Source organism: Phascolarctos cinereus, unplaced genomic scaffold (assembly GCF_003287225.1).
Source record: "Phascolarctos cinereus isolate Bilbo 61053 unplaced genomic scaffold, phaCin_HiC Scaffold_4;HRSCAF=312, whole genome shotgun sequence".
Taxonomy (NCBI): domain Eukaryota; kingdom Metazoa; phylum Chordata; class Mammalia; order Diprotodontia; family Phascolarctidae; genus Phascolarctos; species Phascolarctos cinereus.
The window spans coordinates 330,528,410-330,548,745 of NW_027555847.1; the positions used below are offsets into that span (position 1 = coordinate 330,528,410).

Here is a 20,336-nt window from a genome sequence, read left to right on the forward strand (position 1 = left end):
TCTGTCTTTGAAATGTACAGGATGTATGACTCTAGGCAAGTCACTTGATCTCTCAATGCTCTAGGCAACTCTCTAAGACTTCTTAGAGTTGAAGAGAAGATGGCAATCTGCACTGGTAGAGAAAGTTTCCTATAACAATGAAATCATTGGCCCAACACCTATGCCTATCTGCACACGTTACAATGGTAAAAACTTTTATCACCTATTATCTAAATTTCCAAAGATGGATTGTTTACAGTTAGCTAGGTTGCTACAGACAACAAACATAAACTGTTGATATGTCTTCTACTGGAAGACTGACACAAATTGACACAGAACAAAGTAAGGAGTACTAGGAAAATAATATGCATAATGAATACAATAATGTAAATGAAAACAACACTAAAAAGGCTGCTGAACTCTCATTAATTGAAATAAGCCTCGATCTTGAAGAGAAGATAATTAAACTTCCATCATCCAGGGGAAGCAAGAAGTGTAGAAGACACAACTACAAGGTGAGGAATATGGTGTAAAATTTTTCTAATGGTCAGATTTGCTTTATTGTATTCTTTTATTATGACAGACAATCCAGTGATGGGTGCTGGGAAATTATAACAAAATGATGGGTATTTTTTTTTAAAAAAGGATCAATAAAACTTTTTTAAAATTTAAAAAAAAAAGAGTTCCTAAGTCTTTAGGTGCAGGTTTTTAAGATTCTTCTCTATTACTACAAGAAAACTCTTTCATAGGAATATAGGAACATTGATTTAGAGATGGAAGAAAGGTTCAGGGATCATTGAGATGAAGACCTTAATTTTATACATGAAGAAACTAAGACATGAAATTACATGAGTTGCCCAGAGGCAAAGAACCAACAAGTGTCTGAGGCAGGATGTGAATCCAAGTTTTTCTGACTCTACGTCCAGGACTCTATATCATTAGATATAGATAAGTGTATATATCTATAGAGAAAGAGTTATAGCTATATAGATATAGATTACAGATACCAATAAAACCTAACTATATACCATGCACTCTATTTATGCAACAATTCTTAGAATGTGAACAGTAAAAGGCTAATTTAATGTGTATACTTTATAAAGAGTAGGGAATATTTAATTTCTATTTGTATTATTTATAATATGGTTATAGTACTTTAAAGACCATGAACAGTTTCTACTGATTGACTAGAGTACTGGGGAAACAAAATAAAGCATCTGTTCCCATTTGTCAGTACTGCAGGGTATGTACAATATGGGGTCTTTTCCCTTTCCTTTCACGCTATCAAAATATATCGCAAAGGGAGGATTCTTTATATCATTATGAAATGTAAGGCAATATGGGCAGTTAGGTGGTGCAGTGGATAGAGCACCAGCCCTGGATTCAGGAAGACCTGAGTTCAAATCCAGCCTCAGACACATAACACTTACTAGCTGTGTGACCCTGGGCAAATCACTTAACCCCATTGCCTAGGTGAAAAAAAAAAAAGTAGGGCAATGATGTCAAAATTTGCATCCAGATAGGGTTCCATGCAGAATTAAATGGGACCTACTACTTGATAAACAGTCTTTCTATAACGTTATCAGGCACTAGTTAAAAAGGAAACAAATATCGCATCCTAGCATTCCTTGAAGAGGAAGTGTCTACGCTGGCAATAAAGATTTGGGGAATGGCTTGAGGCAAGAGCTGCTGATAGAAGTGGACCCATACTTTGCTAATTGGATACTTATCTGAGAGCATGACTCTCAGGACATCTTCCCTTTCTTTCTCCATTAAAAAAAAACCACCAACCTGGGCCTTTCATTAGTTCCCAAACTAATCTAGCAACATCTACATTAAAAAGTTAGCAACCATTTTTGTATAACTTAAAACTGAATAAAGAGGGGGAATATTGGTGATGAGACTGTCTAGGACAGAAGTGTCAAATGTGTGGCCCTCAACACTCCAGAGGATGGCCTGAACCTGATTAAAAGGTAACTGGGAAACAGCTAACAAAATAAAAATACAATAAAACATAGAAAATGTTAATGTGTGGTTTTTCTAAGTCAACATGAGGCCCTCAAGAATTCTTAGGTACAACTGAATGGCCCCCATTTCTATTTGAGTTTGACACCATGCTCTAGGCAACAATGCTTCTCCTTATTTCGTTCACCCTTCTCTCTGCCTCAAAAAAGCCTCTCTTTATAAAGATAGAGCCAAGAATCCAAAACTAATCATAAAGAGTCTTACCTCTCCATCTATAATGCCCCTGAACACATCCGGTAAAATTGGCTGAAACATCTGAGGGCCTAATGTTGGATTCACTTTAAGAACATTTTCCACTACCTGAAAAATAAGAATGTAGACTGAAGACTCAATGAAAAAAATGTCTCATTTAAAAAATGAGTACATCAAATAACATTCAAGACATAAACAGCATTTCTATTGCATTATTTTAAATGTGACTAAACAAGTACAATAAAATTTATCACAAAAGCTATATGAACAAAAGTTTATATAAACCCAGCATGTATACTAGATCTATTATTTAAAATAACCAGAAATATAACATAATACTATTTACAATAATTAAAACCTCAAGTTGTCTAATAAGCAACTACATATAAGAGAAAATATGAAATGAGCAGTTGTCAAGCCTTTCCAAGAATTTCAAACCACCAACTAGATTATGTCTACCTAAATGAAATACCAGCACTTTAAACTTCACATGCTTTTGAACCCATACCCTCTTCTGTAATTTAGAATTTTGTTCATCTACAGCTAGAAATATAGCAATGTTAACATCATTTTTTGAAAATGGAGGGGCCAAAATTGGGAAGACTAGACTAATATTTTTTTCTTTTATACTTCTCATATATTATCAGAAATATCATATGATATTAATTATATCACTTGCCACAGGACTATAATAACTCATATATCTTTATCATATGGCATGGTGCAACCAACATTCTCAGAGACTGAAGATGCATATATGTTATACAAAGCCCATACACAAATTCTGATTCTCCATAAACTGACTAGAGGGCTAAGCATTTTTATGGCCACACTCAAAACAGACACTCAAATGTAATCTTTGAATAGAGGCATAATGTAACTTTATAATGAGATAAGCATCTATCTAGTTGAACTGTACTTACTCTGACCAACAGGAAAAATATCTAATAAAGATATTTCAAATAAAAGTAATTGCTGACTTCAATTTCTTCAATATTTCACTTCAATACAGCTAGGACCCAATTACAGTGATTAATTCAATGAAGTAGTTATATGTATTTAAATTCATACTAACAAAAGTTATAATAAGGTAACATATGGTAACTGATTGCAGCCCAATGGAAATACACAGTTCAAATGAACAAAATTAAAGGACAATAAAAAAAATGTTAACTGGTACTAATCCTTTTTTTGCATTGCGTAAACATTAAAATGATTGGTCATCATAATATGCTTGTTGTCTTCTAACTGGCCAAATAGATATGCCTCCAGTTAATGGAAAACTGTGATTTGTAGGGCAGCCCACAACTAAGATCTAAAAGAGTACTTCAAAAGCACTGAACCAGCTCCCCCCTGTACATTAGGGGACAAAAAGGAGTAGAACTAGATCACTAAAATTTCTTTCAACTCTTAAGATTCTATGAAAATCACATATAAAAATCCAAATCTGTGAAATGACAAATTTGACATAGGTTATTCATTTTAAAAAGGGAGCCATATAAAGGACCCATAAAAAGGGGTCAGCATATCAAATTTCATTAGTGAATTAAAAATATAAAATACTGAGTCTAAAATTTTAAATATCATTCAGTTTATATGAAAGTTTTAAAGAACAAACCCACAACATAAAGCAAAATACATTATATAGACTCATAAACATACACAAAAATTATAATATTCAAACTGAGGTGAAGAAAAAAAAGGACATGATTGTTAGAGAACATGAGGTTTTTTTTTTAATTTTGAAAGATGGAATAGCAAAGTATATTACATATTGAAAATAACTGTTCTTGGTCTTTTAAAAACTAGTTTTATAGGTGATCAATCGTCCAAATCTTACTAAGTTTTTGTTAGTGCATGTTTATTTACTAGGAAGAACTATAAGAAAAAATGCATTTTTAGGGCTACAGATAATTACCACAGGAAATCCAGCCAGAGTTTACTTTAATAGAAACATTAAATATATTATCAGGGAATCAAAAGGGAAAAGGTGGGTGGGTGGGGGGGGATTATCAAGAAACATCAAATAAGAACCAGACCTAGAGATAAGATTCATTCAATAATGCATCAGTTTTCCAAATGAATAAAAGCATTTTGTTTTATCTTAAAAATGAATATATTTTCCTAATTAATAAAGCTCATTTCATATTTAATTCAATCCAATCAACAAACACTTATTTTAGCCCTATCATATGTCAGTCAGCACTTGTACAAAGTGAACCCTAAGGATACAAAGATGAGAAACAACAGTCCCTACTCTCAAGGAAGGATGAAGCATAAGAGTTACACAAATAACTTAAATACATTATCACAATTACCTTCAGATATCTTTATAAAGCTTTTACAACTTTATTAAATAGAAATGAAAATACAAAAATTCTCAGCATATCAACAGTCTGTTATTTCATGATTTCTAACATATATATTTCAGTTTCTATTTTACATAGCAGAAACATTAAGGGTGAGGGCAGAGGCTGGGTGACCTCATTATTTTGAAGAATTCCCAGAGGGAAAACTAACATTTACTCAACAATGAGGTATTCATTTAAAATAGGAAAAAAAAAATTTTTAATGAGACCAGCTTACATGTATGAAAGAAATCAAAAGCTAATGCCACACCCTACATTTATTTCTTCAAAGAAATTCTAAGAGTCTTTTCCTTCCCACAAAGTTATCTTCTACCTTCCTTCAAGTATTTGTATAAAAAGACTAAGATTTGGGCAAAAGAACCTTCTATTTCCTTTTTTGTTTAAAAAAAAATTCTAATCACATTATGATCTTGATATTTAAATTCCTTTTATTAAGGAATAAAGTAAAAAAAGCACTTCTGAAGCACAAGTGTTTCAAGGCCTGATTAAAATAAAGGATATTGCTCTAGAATGAAAACTCTTGATGTATATATGTAAATATATTTTTAAAATCATGTACTGACAGTTTAACTGTAAACATTTTACTTATAACAACATTCATGCTATATCATGTAACACTAATGTATAATGAGTGTAATGTATGAACGGCTTCCCCATCAGAATCTAAGCTTCTTTCAAGTGGAGATTGTTTCATTCCTTTTATCTGTCTCCTCAGCATCTAAAGTACAGTTAACACTTACAGATTTCATGACTGACTGAGTGAAAAACTTGGAATGCTGATAATCAGAAACATTTGGACCACACGGAAATATCAGTCAATAAATCGTCAAGCATTTTATTTATGGGCCTACTCTGTCTCAGGCAATGTATAAGATGCTGAGGATACAAAGTTAAGAAATAAAATAGCCCTTGTTTTCAGAAGCTTATGTTCTAAATAACACAAGGACCTTCGGGCAGATACAAAATGTACACAAAGTAAATATAAAAGCAAAATAGATTTAAAAAAATAATAATAATTCAGGGGAAAGATTAGCTGCTTCAGGAGGGGAGGCTCCATGCAGGAAGCAGCTCTCCCACTGAGTTCTGGTAAGAAGTGCAGATGGGAGGGGTGCATTCTAGGAACAGAAGCTACCTAAGCAGAAGCATATGGGGACTGGGGATAGAATGTCAGTGGTAAGAATACTTAAGTGAGTTTGGCTGGGAGAAAGAGTACAAGATGGAGAATAATTTTATAAGTTTGGAAACATATGCTAAAGGGGCTTTAAACACCAAAGAGAAGAATTATTTTTTCTAATGCAAGAGACAATATAGGGTGCCCCTTGAACCTTCTGAGCAGGTCAGTGACATGGTCAAAGCTGTACAGACAACACAGACTTTCAGCAAGAAGGAATAGAAAAAAATTACCCTAGAGTCACAAAAAAGACCAAATTCAATGAATTTCAAAAAATCTATCTTCAGAAATTAGTTTCTGATCAAATAGTGTCTGAAAAACTATGTGAAGATTAGATTATGTGCTTAAACATCAAGACCTAATAATAAACAGATTTTAAGGACTAAAGAAGTGGAATTTCAGGTCTGAAAGACCCCATAAATAGGAGTAGGATTAACCAAATTGGTAGAAATAATCTAACAGTCATTACCTTAGAGTTGCATAATATACTCCAATGGGAATACTAACAATGCTTACCAAAATGGGTACTCCCCAGTATACTGGAACTCATAAATTATGCATGATTGGCCATCCCAAGCAACTCTTGGCCAGTGAATCCTCCCATAAATCTTCTAAAGAGGGGGAGGGGTAAACTCAGCAAGTCAAGAGACTTTCTTTCATTCTTTTGACAAGCATGGATATCAATGGAACAATGGGCAGCAGGGGGAGGGAAGGGGAACATTTATATAGTATATACTATGTACCATGCACATACTAAGCACTTTTACAAACATTAACTTATTTTGATCCTTACAATAACTCTGCAACGTAGGTTCTATTATTATCATCACCATCCTTTTTACAGTTGAGGAAACTGAGGCAAACAGAGGTTAAGTGATAGCATAGAGCTAGTACCTGTAGCTGGATTTGAACTCAGGTCTTTCTGACTCTTGGCCCAAAGCTCTATCCACTACACAACTAGCCACCTCTATAGATGGCACAGATACCAGCAAAATGTCAGTCATGCTTTGCTCTAGCTATATAACCATCTTTTTTCTGATGATATTCCTTTTCTGTCTTGTCCTGTGTTGCAGCCTACTTACCCACCATATACCTAAAGGCAATTTTTTTAAATTTGCTGTTACCATCTAGGTGTAGGTGTGTTTTAAAAAAATAAATTGAACACATCTATGTTTTGCTATTCAAAATAAATACCTTTACAGAAAACTCATGGAGTATAATGGTCTATTCATAAAATTCAATTATCTCTTCTCTGCTTTTCATCTTAAATTTTCTTTATCTTCATCCTTCCCTTCTTACCTCTTGTCTTACAGGAAGAAGTGTCCCTTTTTTTCCATTCTAAGGCTTACTCCCTACATGTATTCCCTTGATACTCTTCTATTTTCCTTTCAATCAATTATTCACTTATATTTTAAATCTCCATTTATACTTATTACTAGAGATATGCTTTAGCACATCTTTCAGAAATTTTTTTCCTTTTAACTACTAAACCTTACAGCTATGCTTCCCAATCTCTCTCTCCTATCTAACATGAGGCAAAATCTTCCAAAGTATATTTTTATGTTTATACAGTTCATTCACTGTCCATGCAATCCTCGAAGTCTGCCTTTAAACTCTGGCTTGTCACTGACATACTTTTCTTAAATATTTCTTGGTCAATGACCAAGTGACAGAAAACTTTTTTTCAATTCTGATCTTCCTTGGTTTCTCAATGGCACTAAATACTGTTTACTTTCTCCTTTCTTTTTGAAAGGCAATTATTGCATATTGCACCTAGTTCTGCTACTGCACTATACATTCTATTTTGTCTTCTTTTTCCTTCTTCAAAAACACAGAATCCTGAATTCAGTTCAGACTGTGTTCCCATTTCTATATGAGCAGGTTTTCAATTTGAGACATAACTCTAAGGTCAGTACATACTCCAAAAAATAAGGGTTATTTATAATGTCAATCCCCCTCCTTCAATAAATACCCCAGACAGAATTTCTCTTTCACTTCCTGATGCCTCCTACATACTACTAGTTCTTGGTAAGGAGTCAGGGGAGTGTGGCGTTGGATAGTAGTCAAAGAAGTGAGTTAAAAATCTTCAGTTCCTGTAAGGCCCAGTGATTTGCTGACCAGGTGCCTAGGGAGTTGGCATGAAAAAGATGCTTTATAAACACTGCAGCCTATAAAAATGTGAGTTATAATTATTAGTAGTGAAGAATGCTAAGAGGAAGTTTCAGATTCTGAATAAATGCCAATGCATTTTATTTTTTTTAAATCTACTGATTTATTGAACTATATCCTCTTTTTCAATGTTTCTTCAATACTTCCTACTCAGCAACACCTCTGAACTTCTCTATCATGTCCCAGAAACCTCTTCTTCCTGTAGCCCTTGAATATATACCTCATTGGCATTTCCCTGCGAGATCTAATCAGCCTTGGAACTCACATCTCCTTCCACACCCTCTGCTCCTAGGGTCCCTTCTTTCTCTGTGATTGGAGGGTGGACACAGACCTCTCTAGTCAGAACCTCTTTAAGGAAAAAGCACAGGTTGGCCTTCTCTTCATTTCTCATCCAGCTGCATTCCTTTGGATTTTTCTATATCATGCCCCTCTTCAGGGCACCACCACCACCTCCCCACCCTCTGCCTTCTGCTTCTTTTTGTATGTTGTCTTCCTGCATTACAATTGTAAGCTCCTTGAAGACAGAGACTGTTTTTTGCCTTTCTTTATATCCCCAACACTGAGTAGAGTACCTGGCATATTCTTGTTGCTCAATCATTGTTAGTCATGTCTAACATGACCCCATTTAGGGTTTTCTTGGCAAAGATACTGCAGTGATTTGCCATTTCCTTCTCCAGCTCATTTTATAGATGAGAAAACTGAGGCAAACAGGGTTAAGTGAATTGTCCAGGGTCATACATTTTGTAAGTGTCTGAGGTCAGATCTGAACTCAGGAAGATGAGTCATCCTGACTCTAGTCCCAGCACTCTATCCACTGAGCCATACAGCTGTGCCTGGCATAAAGCAGGTGCTTAATAAATGTTTAATGACTGATCATTAAGTTATCAGAAGTGGTCGAATCCAGTCATTTCAATGTTGCCTTAATGAAAACAAACCTAATCCAGATTCACGTTTTTATGTAATAATATTTTATTTAATGCAGCTGTCAAGGGAATAAGATAAAAGTCATTTAATTAGTTAATGGAACCTATGACTTCTACAGAAAATAACAGAAAAAAATAAATACATGTAGAACCATAACACTTTAAAGTTACTTACAATACCTATATACTGTTTTCTCTATTTGCAAAATGAACAGATATAAATATAATGCTTGTGTGTAACATTTCTTTGTCAGCTAAGTACTCATTTAAAGGGAGACTTGAAAAAATCAAATAAAGACCTGGAGGGGGCGGACAGAGACGTGGATGGGGAGGGGTACAGGGCAGGGGAAAGAGAGGATGGAAAGACAAGGACTCTGATTATAACTTACACTTAGTTAATAAGTAACAAAGACAACTATTTCAGCTTCATCATTACACTGTGAACCCCAGCATTCTCAGGGATTCTCACAACAGATACATTCAAAGTATTAATACTTCCATTTTTCAGATCTCAAAACTGAATTCAGAGTACCGAACAAACTTGGAGTAAGGGACAACATGCAGCAGAGTAATCTGGATATGTGATTTCATCAGAGCATAAAAATTCTGATTATAAACTCTGTCTCCATTAATGGAGATGTCATTTTCTTTGTAGTAAAAAATATATACAGCTATATTCTGAGAACTATCAATAATTACAGCCCAAAAGAAAGTTTCATGCAAGTCAGGTTGGGGCAGAACCTCCCTTATTAGGGGGGGGGAAAAAAAGTCTAATTCCTTTCTCTGCTAAGGGAGAAAATGAGAAACACAGACTTCAGTAGAAAGAGATACACATAAATACAAGCTTAAGTAGAGTGAGTGTGACAGCCTATATATCAAAATGGTAGACTAACAGACTTAGCAGTAGACTGGAAGATACTGAGTAGTATTAAATGAAAAGTTGATCAAGAAGAGGGCTATCAGGATATATTTGGGGTCTCCTGGATGCACTGGTATGCATGTATTTCCAAGACACTTCTTTAAAATCTATCTCTGTCTGTTTCTAATATGATCCCCAAGCCTCAGCTCACTCTGGATTTTATCCACTGTTGGTATATGTTTGTGACACTATACTAACATGGTTACTGAAAGGAAAGTGCTTAGTAGAACACAAAGAACTATGGAAATATGAGTTACTATCTTATTACTGACTTGGGGGAGAGGGGTGTCAGTTCTCTCAACCATATTTTTTCCTAGGAACAAAAAGAGAGTAGAACAATTAATTTGTATTGAGGAGCAAGAAGGTTTAAAGCAGGGGTGGGGAACCTGTGGCCTCAAGGCCCACATGTGGCCCTCTAGGTCCTCGAGTGTGGCTCTTTGACTGAATCCAAACTTCACAGAACAAATCCCTTTAATAAAAGGATTTGCTCTGTAAAATTTGGACTCAGTCAAAAGGCCACATTCGAGGACCTAAAAGGGCCACATGTGGCCTCGAGGCCGCAGGTTCCCTACCCCTGGTTTAGAGAGATGTCTGGACAGTGTGGACATAAAACCCAGTTAGCTTTCAGACTAATAAATTCTCCTCTTAAGAGTAGGCTCTCTTCTAACCCATTTACACTGTCCTCCAAATTCCATTTCTGATTTGTATTGCTCTTCTATGGTATCTGACTCTCAGGTCAATCTGATGTAATCTCACTTCCTAGATTCTCTTTCGAGATTACTCTGAAATCTCATTACCAGGCTTTGTCTCAACATGTCACTTTCCATAACAACTGTTAAACCAGGTGGCACCAGGGCTATATCTCACATAATCGTCTCCATTGACTTCCAATGCAACCCTAGTTGCCAAAGCAGGGTGACTCAAGCTGACCTACAACTTCTTGGATTCCTTCAGGATTATAACTGTCACTAATCCCTATGTACCTGGAGATACAGCCTCAGGACATCTGTCCTTATTTTAAGACTATTCTCCTTTATAGAAATGACAAAAGCATAAATGAGATCTGAGTTTACAACGTGATCTTTAACATCTGTTTGTCTTTTCCTGGAAATACATTTTAAAAACTCTTCGGAGGTAGGAACACTGACACACATAATGGTTGATAGCAAAAGAGGAAAGAGAAAAACGATGAAAAAACACATAAGAATTAAAAAACACAAGATTCCAGATCCAAATAATTCTAAATAGAATGAGGGAACCAGTGTGTTCAATCATAATACAAATAAATTTTTCATATTGAAAATACCAAGTTATGATCATGATATCATTATAAATGAGCCATCCTAATATCAAGAAAACAACACACTTCCTCTTCTATTGTTTTATAATAAGGGAATTGTGATACTTTTGATTTAAACTTCCCTACAATGTGATTAAAGTAATAAACAATTAATTGTTAACAGAGAAAAAAATTTTATCTCCCTTATGTGCCTTGAAATGTGGATGGTGTATAAAGGAAATATTATAAATGACACTCCTGTACTTCTCTGGGTATATTATGCTGCAGCAGATTATCTTATTAAGAACTACATGAATTATGCTGTACTCTCACAGACACTCATTCTAACTTACTATGAAAATTTCAGATTTACAAGGTAGAAATAAAGAAAAAAAAAGATCTCATGTGAAAAAGTTTATAGGACAATACCTTAAGCACTTGAACTTGTCCTTCGGTGGTAATTTCCTCTAACAGCTCGCAAAATGACTGACACAGACCTACTGCATATGTCTGAAATTCAATCAGAAGCCAATGTATATGCATATTATAAATATATTTGTAATCTCAAAAGTTATTAAAATTCTATTAGGAAGATCTTTATTTGACAAAAAACAAATACTGAAATGCAAATTTATATAATTTGTAAATATATTATTCTGTGAAAGATTATTTCAACTTTTCAGTATTAAATCATTAAACCTACCATAACAGCTTTTATATGTATAAAATAACATACAGAAGTAATACTTTTTACTCTCAAAAAAAGATAAGAATTTTATTCCTGTATACTACTCATGCTTGTAACATTATAAATGATGTACTATAATGCCATAAGAAACTGTTAAGAACTTTCTCTTGTACTCAAGTGATATAAATTTAGTGTTTATGTCAATCTCATTTTTAAAAATATATAGAACAAAGATTCTCAATTCCTCGCTCATATTCTACTTATTTAAAGCAATAAATTAAGAAAATGTACTACACTAAGAATTTAGACAGTATCCTTGAGTTTCTTTTAACAGGTTTTTGACAGGTAAGTAAATTCTTCTTCAGACAGGTAGACATGTCTTTCAAAAGAAAGGATTAGGGGCAGCTAGGTGGCACAGTGGATAGAGCACCGGCCCTGAAGTCAGGAGAACCTGAGTTCAGTTCTGGCCTCAGACCAAACACTTGACACTTACTAGCTGTGTGACCCTGGGAAAGTCACTTAACCCCAACTGCCTTAAAGGGAAAAAAAAGGATTAAATGTGGAAGTAAAGAATACTACTTTAAATTTTTTAAATGCAATATTATTTTAATAACTATTGTATAAAAAGAAAATATTTTTATCCAGTAATTCATTCTGGATATGTCAGGAACTTAGGCAAATGTATGAATTCTCATTTGTCTAAGGAATAAAATTAACTCTTCTATAACCCTTCCTACCAGAGAATAATTGAGAAAAATTAGTTCCTTCTGTCAAAAAAAAAATCAGTTAAGAAATATATTATTAATTATACCTAAAAATGAATTGTTCTTACAACTAAATTCTACAAAGTCATTTACTGATTTTAAAGAGCAAATATAATCATTTCTTACTATGCAACCATTACTGCAACGTACCTGTAAAAATTCAGCTGATGACAAAAAAATATAACCATTGATGATCTTAAAGCAGGTTCTGAGATTTTCTGAACTTAGTTCTGCCAAAACAATGAATTTCAAATAGTTCAATAAAATGTCAAGTTGACTCATAACTGCTAAATAATTTAAAGAAATTCTATGAAAAATAAATGACTCCTGTGTTCAAAAGCCTTTTCTGAATTCTACTAGGTAGCATGGTTTACAGTTAAATATTTTAAAACTTGTTTCCTAACACCAGTCTCCCTGTCTCAAGAGTTTTTGCTGCAACAACCACTTCTTCATGCCATGCCATATCAATTTTCTTTATGCACACATCTGGTCATGTCCATCTTTAAACAAATCCCTGCTACCCATAAATAAAGTTTAAATCCTTTAGCATTCAAAGTCCTCCAATCTCTGGCACTACCTAATTTAACATTTACAGCCTTACCTTCTCGTACTACTCCCCACAGAGCACTGTGTACCCCACATACTTATCTTTCCATTTTCTGTGCTTTTCTTTATGATTTTCATGTTTTTCCTTTCCTGAAATTCCTTTGGTCCACCCAAGTTACAGAAATCCTACCTACCCTTTAAAGCCTAGGAAACTTTTCATAATCACCTGAAATGCATAATGACCTTTCCCTGACTGAATTTGTCTAAATTTGTTTGCACTGAAGCCATACACTTGCCACATCTGGCAAATACTGACTAGACTGTAAACTCCACAAGCCCAGGACCAATATCTTTGCCGATTCTGTAAGTCTAGCATAATGCTTTTCACATAGAATTTACATAATTTTCATTTTAATTGTTTGATTGATGTTCATTTAATAGACACTGACAGGTTCCTATTTATATGCCTTCAGACTTAAAGTCATTTAGAGCCAGTCACATGTTTGTGAGCCACCCTTTTTTCTCCTAACCTCAGAGACAAGTCTGCACTTGATCTAACTCCTTCATTTCAATCAAAACTATTCCTTCTGATAAGCCCAAAAAACACAAGGCAATTAGACAAAATTCATTGTTTTTAGTTTCCATAAAACTAAAAGTATGCTCTCTATGCAAGAAAATATTCCCAAATCTACTATATATGATCGTTTATAATGGTTACAACAATTGTATATTGCTCACCTAAGGATTATACTTGATTTAAAATATTTTTAATATAATAACTTCATGCTAATCTTAAATATACATTATCTGGCTTCTTTTATGTTTTATATGTAATATTTATGTCCTGTTTAAAATATAGTAGAATTAAAAGGTACACTATTACCTGATTGTTACATTTTTCCAGCAACTTAGATTCACTAAGCACTTTCGAAATCACAATTATCCTGTCTTGATGGCCAATATTTAAAGGAATTACAATGTGTTGTCAAGTTACATTCATAGACATGCAGCCCCAACCACTATATTGCCAATTTACAAAAAAAAAAAATACAGCTAAATGAAGGAAGGACTTAAATGAGGAGAGACCTGTGGCAGGCAGTCCCACCAACAGACTACTGTAATTTTCCACAGATGAGAAGAGGAGGACTTGCACCAGGGAAGTGGTAGCATCTGAGGAGACTGGCTATTATATTATGTCATGTCGTGTCATGTCATGTCATATCATAATAAAGATACTACATGTTATACAGGCAAAATCTGATAAGCTTTGCCAAAACATCAGATGAGGGGGATAAGAGAATAAGGAGCTGAGTTGATGTCTAGATTGCAAGTCTAGGGAACTGAGGGGAATGGGAAAATTTGGAAAAAGAGAGGATTTGGGGGAAAAGATATTAAGTTCAGTGTTTAAGATGTCTACAAGACATCCAATTTGAGATTTCTTGAACTGGAAATGGGAGTTGAAGACAGAAGTTGGAGATAGGAGACTAGAGGTCAGCAGAAGCTAAATAAGTAGATTTGAGAATCACCAGCTTAGAAATGACAATTTAATCCATAGGAAATGATGAGACTAAGTGAAGTAGTACAGAGGGAGAAGAAAAGAGAGCTCACTACAGAGCCCTGAGGGTTAGCCATACTTAGGACATGATTTAGATGAAGATCCAGCAAAGAAGATTGAGTAAGAGTGGCCAGATAGGCAAGAAGCAGATTCTCTCCTGGAGGATATGAGATGGAATGGGAAAGGACTGGCTAGCAGCAGTGAAAGCCCAGTTCAGACCATGTAACACAGATTTGTAGTAGACCTAGTCAGGAGAGTTTTAAGATTTTTTTCCACTTTGTTCTGAAGCATGTGCTTGTAGCAAAGGTGGCAGATGGTGAGAACAATCCAAGGCTGAGAGGCCTGGTAAGGCATGGTTAGCAATATGATAAGGGAGCAAGGGATTCAAGCGAAGAGGACAGTGTAAATACAGCTGAACTGGTTCACCAAGGTGACAAGATGGGGAAAGGAGGGCATAGAGGTGACCTGGAAGAGAACAGAGAGGTCAAGGAACTAGAGGTCATTAAGTAGATGAAGAAGTCTAATTTTGTAAAGAAGAGAAAAAGGGGAGGAACATGAATAAACTGTGGTCAATAAGGGAATTTCAGAGTTCATGAACATGGAAGAGGTACGTTTATGTGGGATCAAGGATACGACCAACTTGGCATGAAGCTGAGGTGGGCTGGAGAAGTAGATCACGTAAAATAAGTAAACTGAGGAACTGGAAGACTAGGGTGTTTGAGGAAGTATCAGCACCTATAGTGAAGTCCTCTAGTTTGAAAGAGTGATAGTGGTAGGAGAAGCAGCAAGTGGCAACAGGAGACAAAGATTATTCCTACCCCCCTGCCTAGACCAATGAGTGAGTCAGGAAGGATAAGTGAAAATGAGTGAATATGGCTAGTGCTGAAAAAGGTGGCCAGTGAGGCTGTCATATTAGGAAGGAGCCAAATCTCAATGAGATCTAGAAAATGGAAGGAATAGGAATAGAAAAGATTTAAAATGAAAGTACACTGGATCAAATGAGGAGGAAGTAAGCCCATTGAGACCCCTGAGACAAACAGAACGGGGCAGCATGACATCAGGGAAAGCATATTAGGCTTGGGATCAAAAAAGGTTAGTTCCAGTCGTAGCTCTGAGATGTACTAATAGAATGACCATGGGCAAGAAAAAGAACTTCTACGACTATTTCTTCATCTATAAAATAGATATAAAGATTCAATGAACAAACACCAATGTACAAAGCACTGAAGCATATGCTAGGGCTACAAGGAGAAATTCTAAATTCCAATTCCTTCTTTATCCTATTTACATGTCTGAGTTCCTTTTAGTCTTCCTTTTCTTTCTCCTCTTAAGACCCTCAAAATAGAACCTTCCAACCCCAGGAACTTTTTTACCCCTACATTGAATGTCACTGCAATACTTTTTGAAGACATTAAGTTTAATGTCAATAATGCCAAAGTGATATTTGTTTCTTCCCTCCTATTAGAATGTAAGCTATTTTTCATACAGGCTCTTCCAAATGCTCAAATAAATTTGCCTTCCTAGTTATCTACTGAATCTTGTGTTTGCATCTCAGTTACTATTCAGCTCTAGTTTGTTTCTTATCAGAAATGCCCAAAAGTTCTCAATTTTTAAATAATAATTGTCAATAACAGACCTCAATAAAGATCTATTTTTTTCCTGTCAGATTGTACCCAATTTGGCAGATAAATGGTTGTAATTAATTGTTGTAATCTCCTATCACTTGCCTTTTAGGCGATTACATTCAAAGATTTCATCTTGTGTGATCCTGACTGTGAGTTCCTCAGTACCTGAACTCTTATTTTGTAGACTTATAACATTTTTCTTTCTCACCTGAAAGCTCTGGATTTTGGTAAAGACAAATTGTAGGGCTTCTTTCAGGACGTTATCAGTAGATTCAATTTCATTTAGCCCTCTGGATTTAGTAGTTGTAAACAGTCCTCATGTGTGGTTTCTTGAACTATATTGTTAGGGAATTTGATCATTTTTAAATTCTCTCTCTCTCTGACCTGTTTTCTTAAGTCAGCTCTTTTTGATAATATATACTTTACATTTTATTTTATTTTATTCAGTCTTTTGATTTGGTTCTAATATATCCTGCTGTCTCATGAAGTCACTGATTTCTGTTTGTCTATTCTAATTTTCAAAGACTCCATTACTTGGGTAACCTTTACAATTCTGTGTTCTAAGCTTTTTTTTAATCTCCTTCAAATTCATTTTTTTAAACCTTTTGCTTCCTCACTTCTAGGTATTCATATAGATCGTCCTTACAGAAAATCTTGTTTCTTCCTTTGAGTCTCTGCAGTTCTCAAAGCATTACACTCTCTTTCTAGGTTAGATTGCGGCTTATCTCTAGATCTATTACGATGCTCTGGAGTGGTGTCTATGTTCCTCAGCTCACTGAGTTCTCTAGCCTTGGTTGCTGAACTGGTGCTCTGTGCCTGGACCATGCTCTGCCTCCTGCCGGGCTTTTGGATGCTTGAACAAACTGTATCACCTACGTTCCAGCACTAAACTCTACCTTCTTAGCTAGATCACTTGGATCTTTGAGGTTCTGAGCCCTGGATCTTCAGGCCTTCTATGGCATCTCAGGACAGAGAACTAAGGACCCCAGAAGCCCTGAGTCTGGGGTACTATGGTCTGAACGCTGCCACCAGTTACTTTCAATGTCTTCAATGTGGATTTCTTAACTCACTGGGCCTTTCATGGAGGAGCCCTTGACTCTTGCTGTCTCTTCTAATACAGAGCTTTGCAAAATACAAGTGTCTATGGCCAAGCTCTCATCATCCTTGGAGACTGCCAGCTTGTTTCGTATACTGATGATGACTTTATTGGTGGGCCCCTGCAGCCCTGCAGGCTTCTGCCTGCCTTCTTATGTAGTTCTGAAGTCAAAGAAGTCACTTTCTACACTTTCTCAATGAATTGCATGATCATTATTCGAGCTGGCATGATTTTTAGGTTTTTGCTACAGTAGAAGAATAGGAGCTAGAAGTTCCAGCCTAACCAGCCTATTTGCTGTTGCCCAGATATAGCATTTTATCATCTGTTTCCTCTCTTTTATACAGGTTGTCTGATATGTGTATAATGAACTTGCTTCTGGCCTCTACCTTTCAGAATTCTTCGCTCCCTTCAAAATTCAGTTTGCGCTAGCTCCAGTAGTAGGCCTTTCCTGATCCCCCATGTGGTGCCCCAATGCAATTTTTTAAATTTACCTTGCATATACTTTAAATCCACTTACAGGTTAAAAAGTGACCTCCTTAAGGGCAGAGACCGTTTCATTTTTGTCTTTATATTCCCACCAGCTACAACAGTACCTGTATTATTCTATAACCTTAAAAAACTATTACAAATTTGAGCCAGAATTAGAACACAGGGTATTATGTACACTTTTAGATTCAGTAAGACAATACAATTTTTAAATATTTTAACTACATCCAGCATTTTAAAAGGCTAAGATGAACAACACTATCCACCTTCTAACAGAATGGTAACAGATTCAAGATGCAGAATGTGACATCAGTTTTTGGAAATGAATAGCAGCGAAACTGGTTTTGCGTGATTATGCATATCTGTTTAAAGTGTTTTGTGTTTCTCTTTTTTCAAATAGGAGAGGTGACAAAAAACATAATCTAATGGGGGAGAAAACATGCAAATCATCATGTACACAGATATATAGCTACAGAGTAGATGGGAGATAATTTCAGAAGGCAGGCACTAGCAGTGGGAAAACTTGGAAAGGTTCCTGCAGAAGGTGGAATTTAAATTGAATTTTAAATGAAGCCTGGGAAGCTGGGAGGCAGAGATGAGGAAGGGGAGCATTCCAGGAATGGAATCTGGTTACAGGTTGCCCTGGGTAAATAACAACAAGTAGGTCAGTGCTGCTGGAGCCTAAGAAGAAAAATGAAAGTCTAAGAAAAGGGCTAGACTGTGTAGTCAGTCAACAAGTATTTATTAAGCACTTAATATGTACCAGGAATTGTGTTAAACACTGGGAATATATCCCTACCTTCCAGAAACCTACACTGTGATGGAGGAAGACATAAAATAAAAGGGGGGGGGGACTGAGGAGGAAAGGAAAACATAAACTAGAAAGAGAAATGCCTATGGAGAAGAGTCAGCAGTGCAGCCTAGAGAAGGACAGAGATATCTCTGGCCTGGGCCTCCTTTTGACTGGAGGTTCCAGAAGGAACCAGCCACTCAGAAGGTGAGGCCACAGAAGCTTAAGCGTATTCCAAATGCGAGAATTATCCCAAGGGGGGAGTGAGCTTCCAGGGTGACAAACTCCTGTGGAGATGAGCCACTAACACAGCCTAGAGAGGGCTGAAGGGCTTTAAATGCCAAATGGAGAAGTTTCTATTTAACCCTGGAAGTAAATGGGATTCACTGGAGTTTTTTGAATAGGGAGGTGAAATAGTCAGACCAACATTTTAACACTAGGCCTAACCATCAGCCCTGCTTCTACACCTTCCAGACCCACAGGAACTGGCATCTGACCTGCTGATACAATCTAACAATTCCAGAATGCTGCTGGCCTTTGGGACTTCTGGGTCTTTGACTTTGTTCTGGTGCTGATCTTTCTTTTAAGTTCCTTAAAGGAGAAGCAGTTCATTCCCATTTTATAGATGGGAAGAATAAGCCCCAAAGTAGCAGATGACACCTAGAATCCAGAATTAACAAAAGAACACTTTGTTACAGATTTTATAGTCTCTCATGTATGCTCATTCCCACTTTTTTTTTCTTCACAAAATTTTACACAGATTACACACAGCAGGACTGAACAACAAAAACACGCACTAGGTACAATGTGGGATACAAAGAAGTATAGAATACAGACTTGGCTTTCAAAGGGCCCACTACCTACTTAGAGAAACAAGACAATCACATCACCAAAGAATTATAAGGGAATTTAAAGAGATTATAGAGCTGAAATTCTTAACTTTGGGTCAACAACCCCTTTGGCTGTCAAGGGTAGCCTATGGACTCTTCCCAGAATTTTTTTTTAAATGCTTTCTTAGATTTTAATTAAAAAAAAAACACAAAAAAATACAAAGAAAACCTCAAATATAGTTATCAATTTTTTTTAAGTTCACAAACCCCAGGTTAAGAACTCTTTACGGTCTTTGTCTAGTCCAACCCCTGGGTTAACAAAGGAAATAGCTCTACCACATTCCAAAGAAATATAGATCTAGCTTCTGCTTGAGAGAAAATTGTTACAAGACATTATATTCTGCTTCTGAAGAGCTCTAATTCTTAGACAGTTTTTCATATACTGAGCAGAACTATGTATCTATATCTCTTGCCTACTGTCCTTGGTTCTCCCTCTGGAGACAAGAATAATTCTATAAAACCTTCTATGACCAACCTTTAACTACTTAGCAAAATTATTCTGCCTTTCTATGACTTCTCATTCCAAAACTAAAGACAAATACAGGTGAATAATAAATAATACATGAGAAGTAACAGTTCAATGCAACAACCACCAAAAAAATGCCACAAAGCATTACTAGAATAATTATACAGAAAATTTGCTAAAGAAATTGAAAGAAAAGACAGATGGTTTTCAAAGAATGCTTTTAGGGTTTTCCTAAACATCCCTTTTTTCGCTACCACTAATTTCTGAAGAAATGTAATTTGGCTGGGTCTTATAATCTGAGTAGAATTTGGACACACAGAGAAGACAAGGATGAAAATGATATGGAGGAAAAGATAAGGCACGTCAGTAGAGAGGGAATAAAAAGCCAATTTGCCTAAAGGGGA

At 35.7% G+C, this 20,336-nt stretch overlaps 1 protein-coding gene across 1 annotated transcript in view; it reads right to left on the reverse strand.

Moving 5' to 3' along the window:
• The window catches only part of IPO11 (importin 11), a 228,607-nt gene that overhangs the window by 86,528 nt on the left and 121,743 nt on the right, over window positions 1–20,336 (reverse strand). The window contains exons 23-25 of the mRNA XM_021007229.2: window positions 12,629–12,708; window positions 11,456–11,536; window positions 2,209–2,304 (exon numbers count right to left, since the gene is read on the reverse strand). Of these exons, the coding sequence (XP_020862888.1) occupies window positions 2,209–2,304; window positions 11,456–11,536; window positions 12,629–12,708 (257 nt within the window). The remainder of the gene's footprint in view (window positions 1–2,208; window positions 2,305–11,455; window positions 11,537–12,628; window positions 12,709–20,336) is intronic.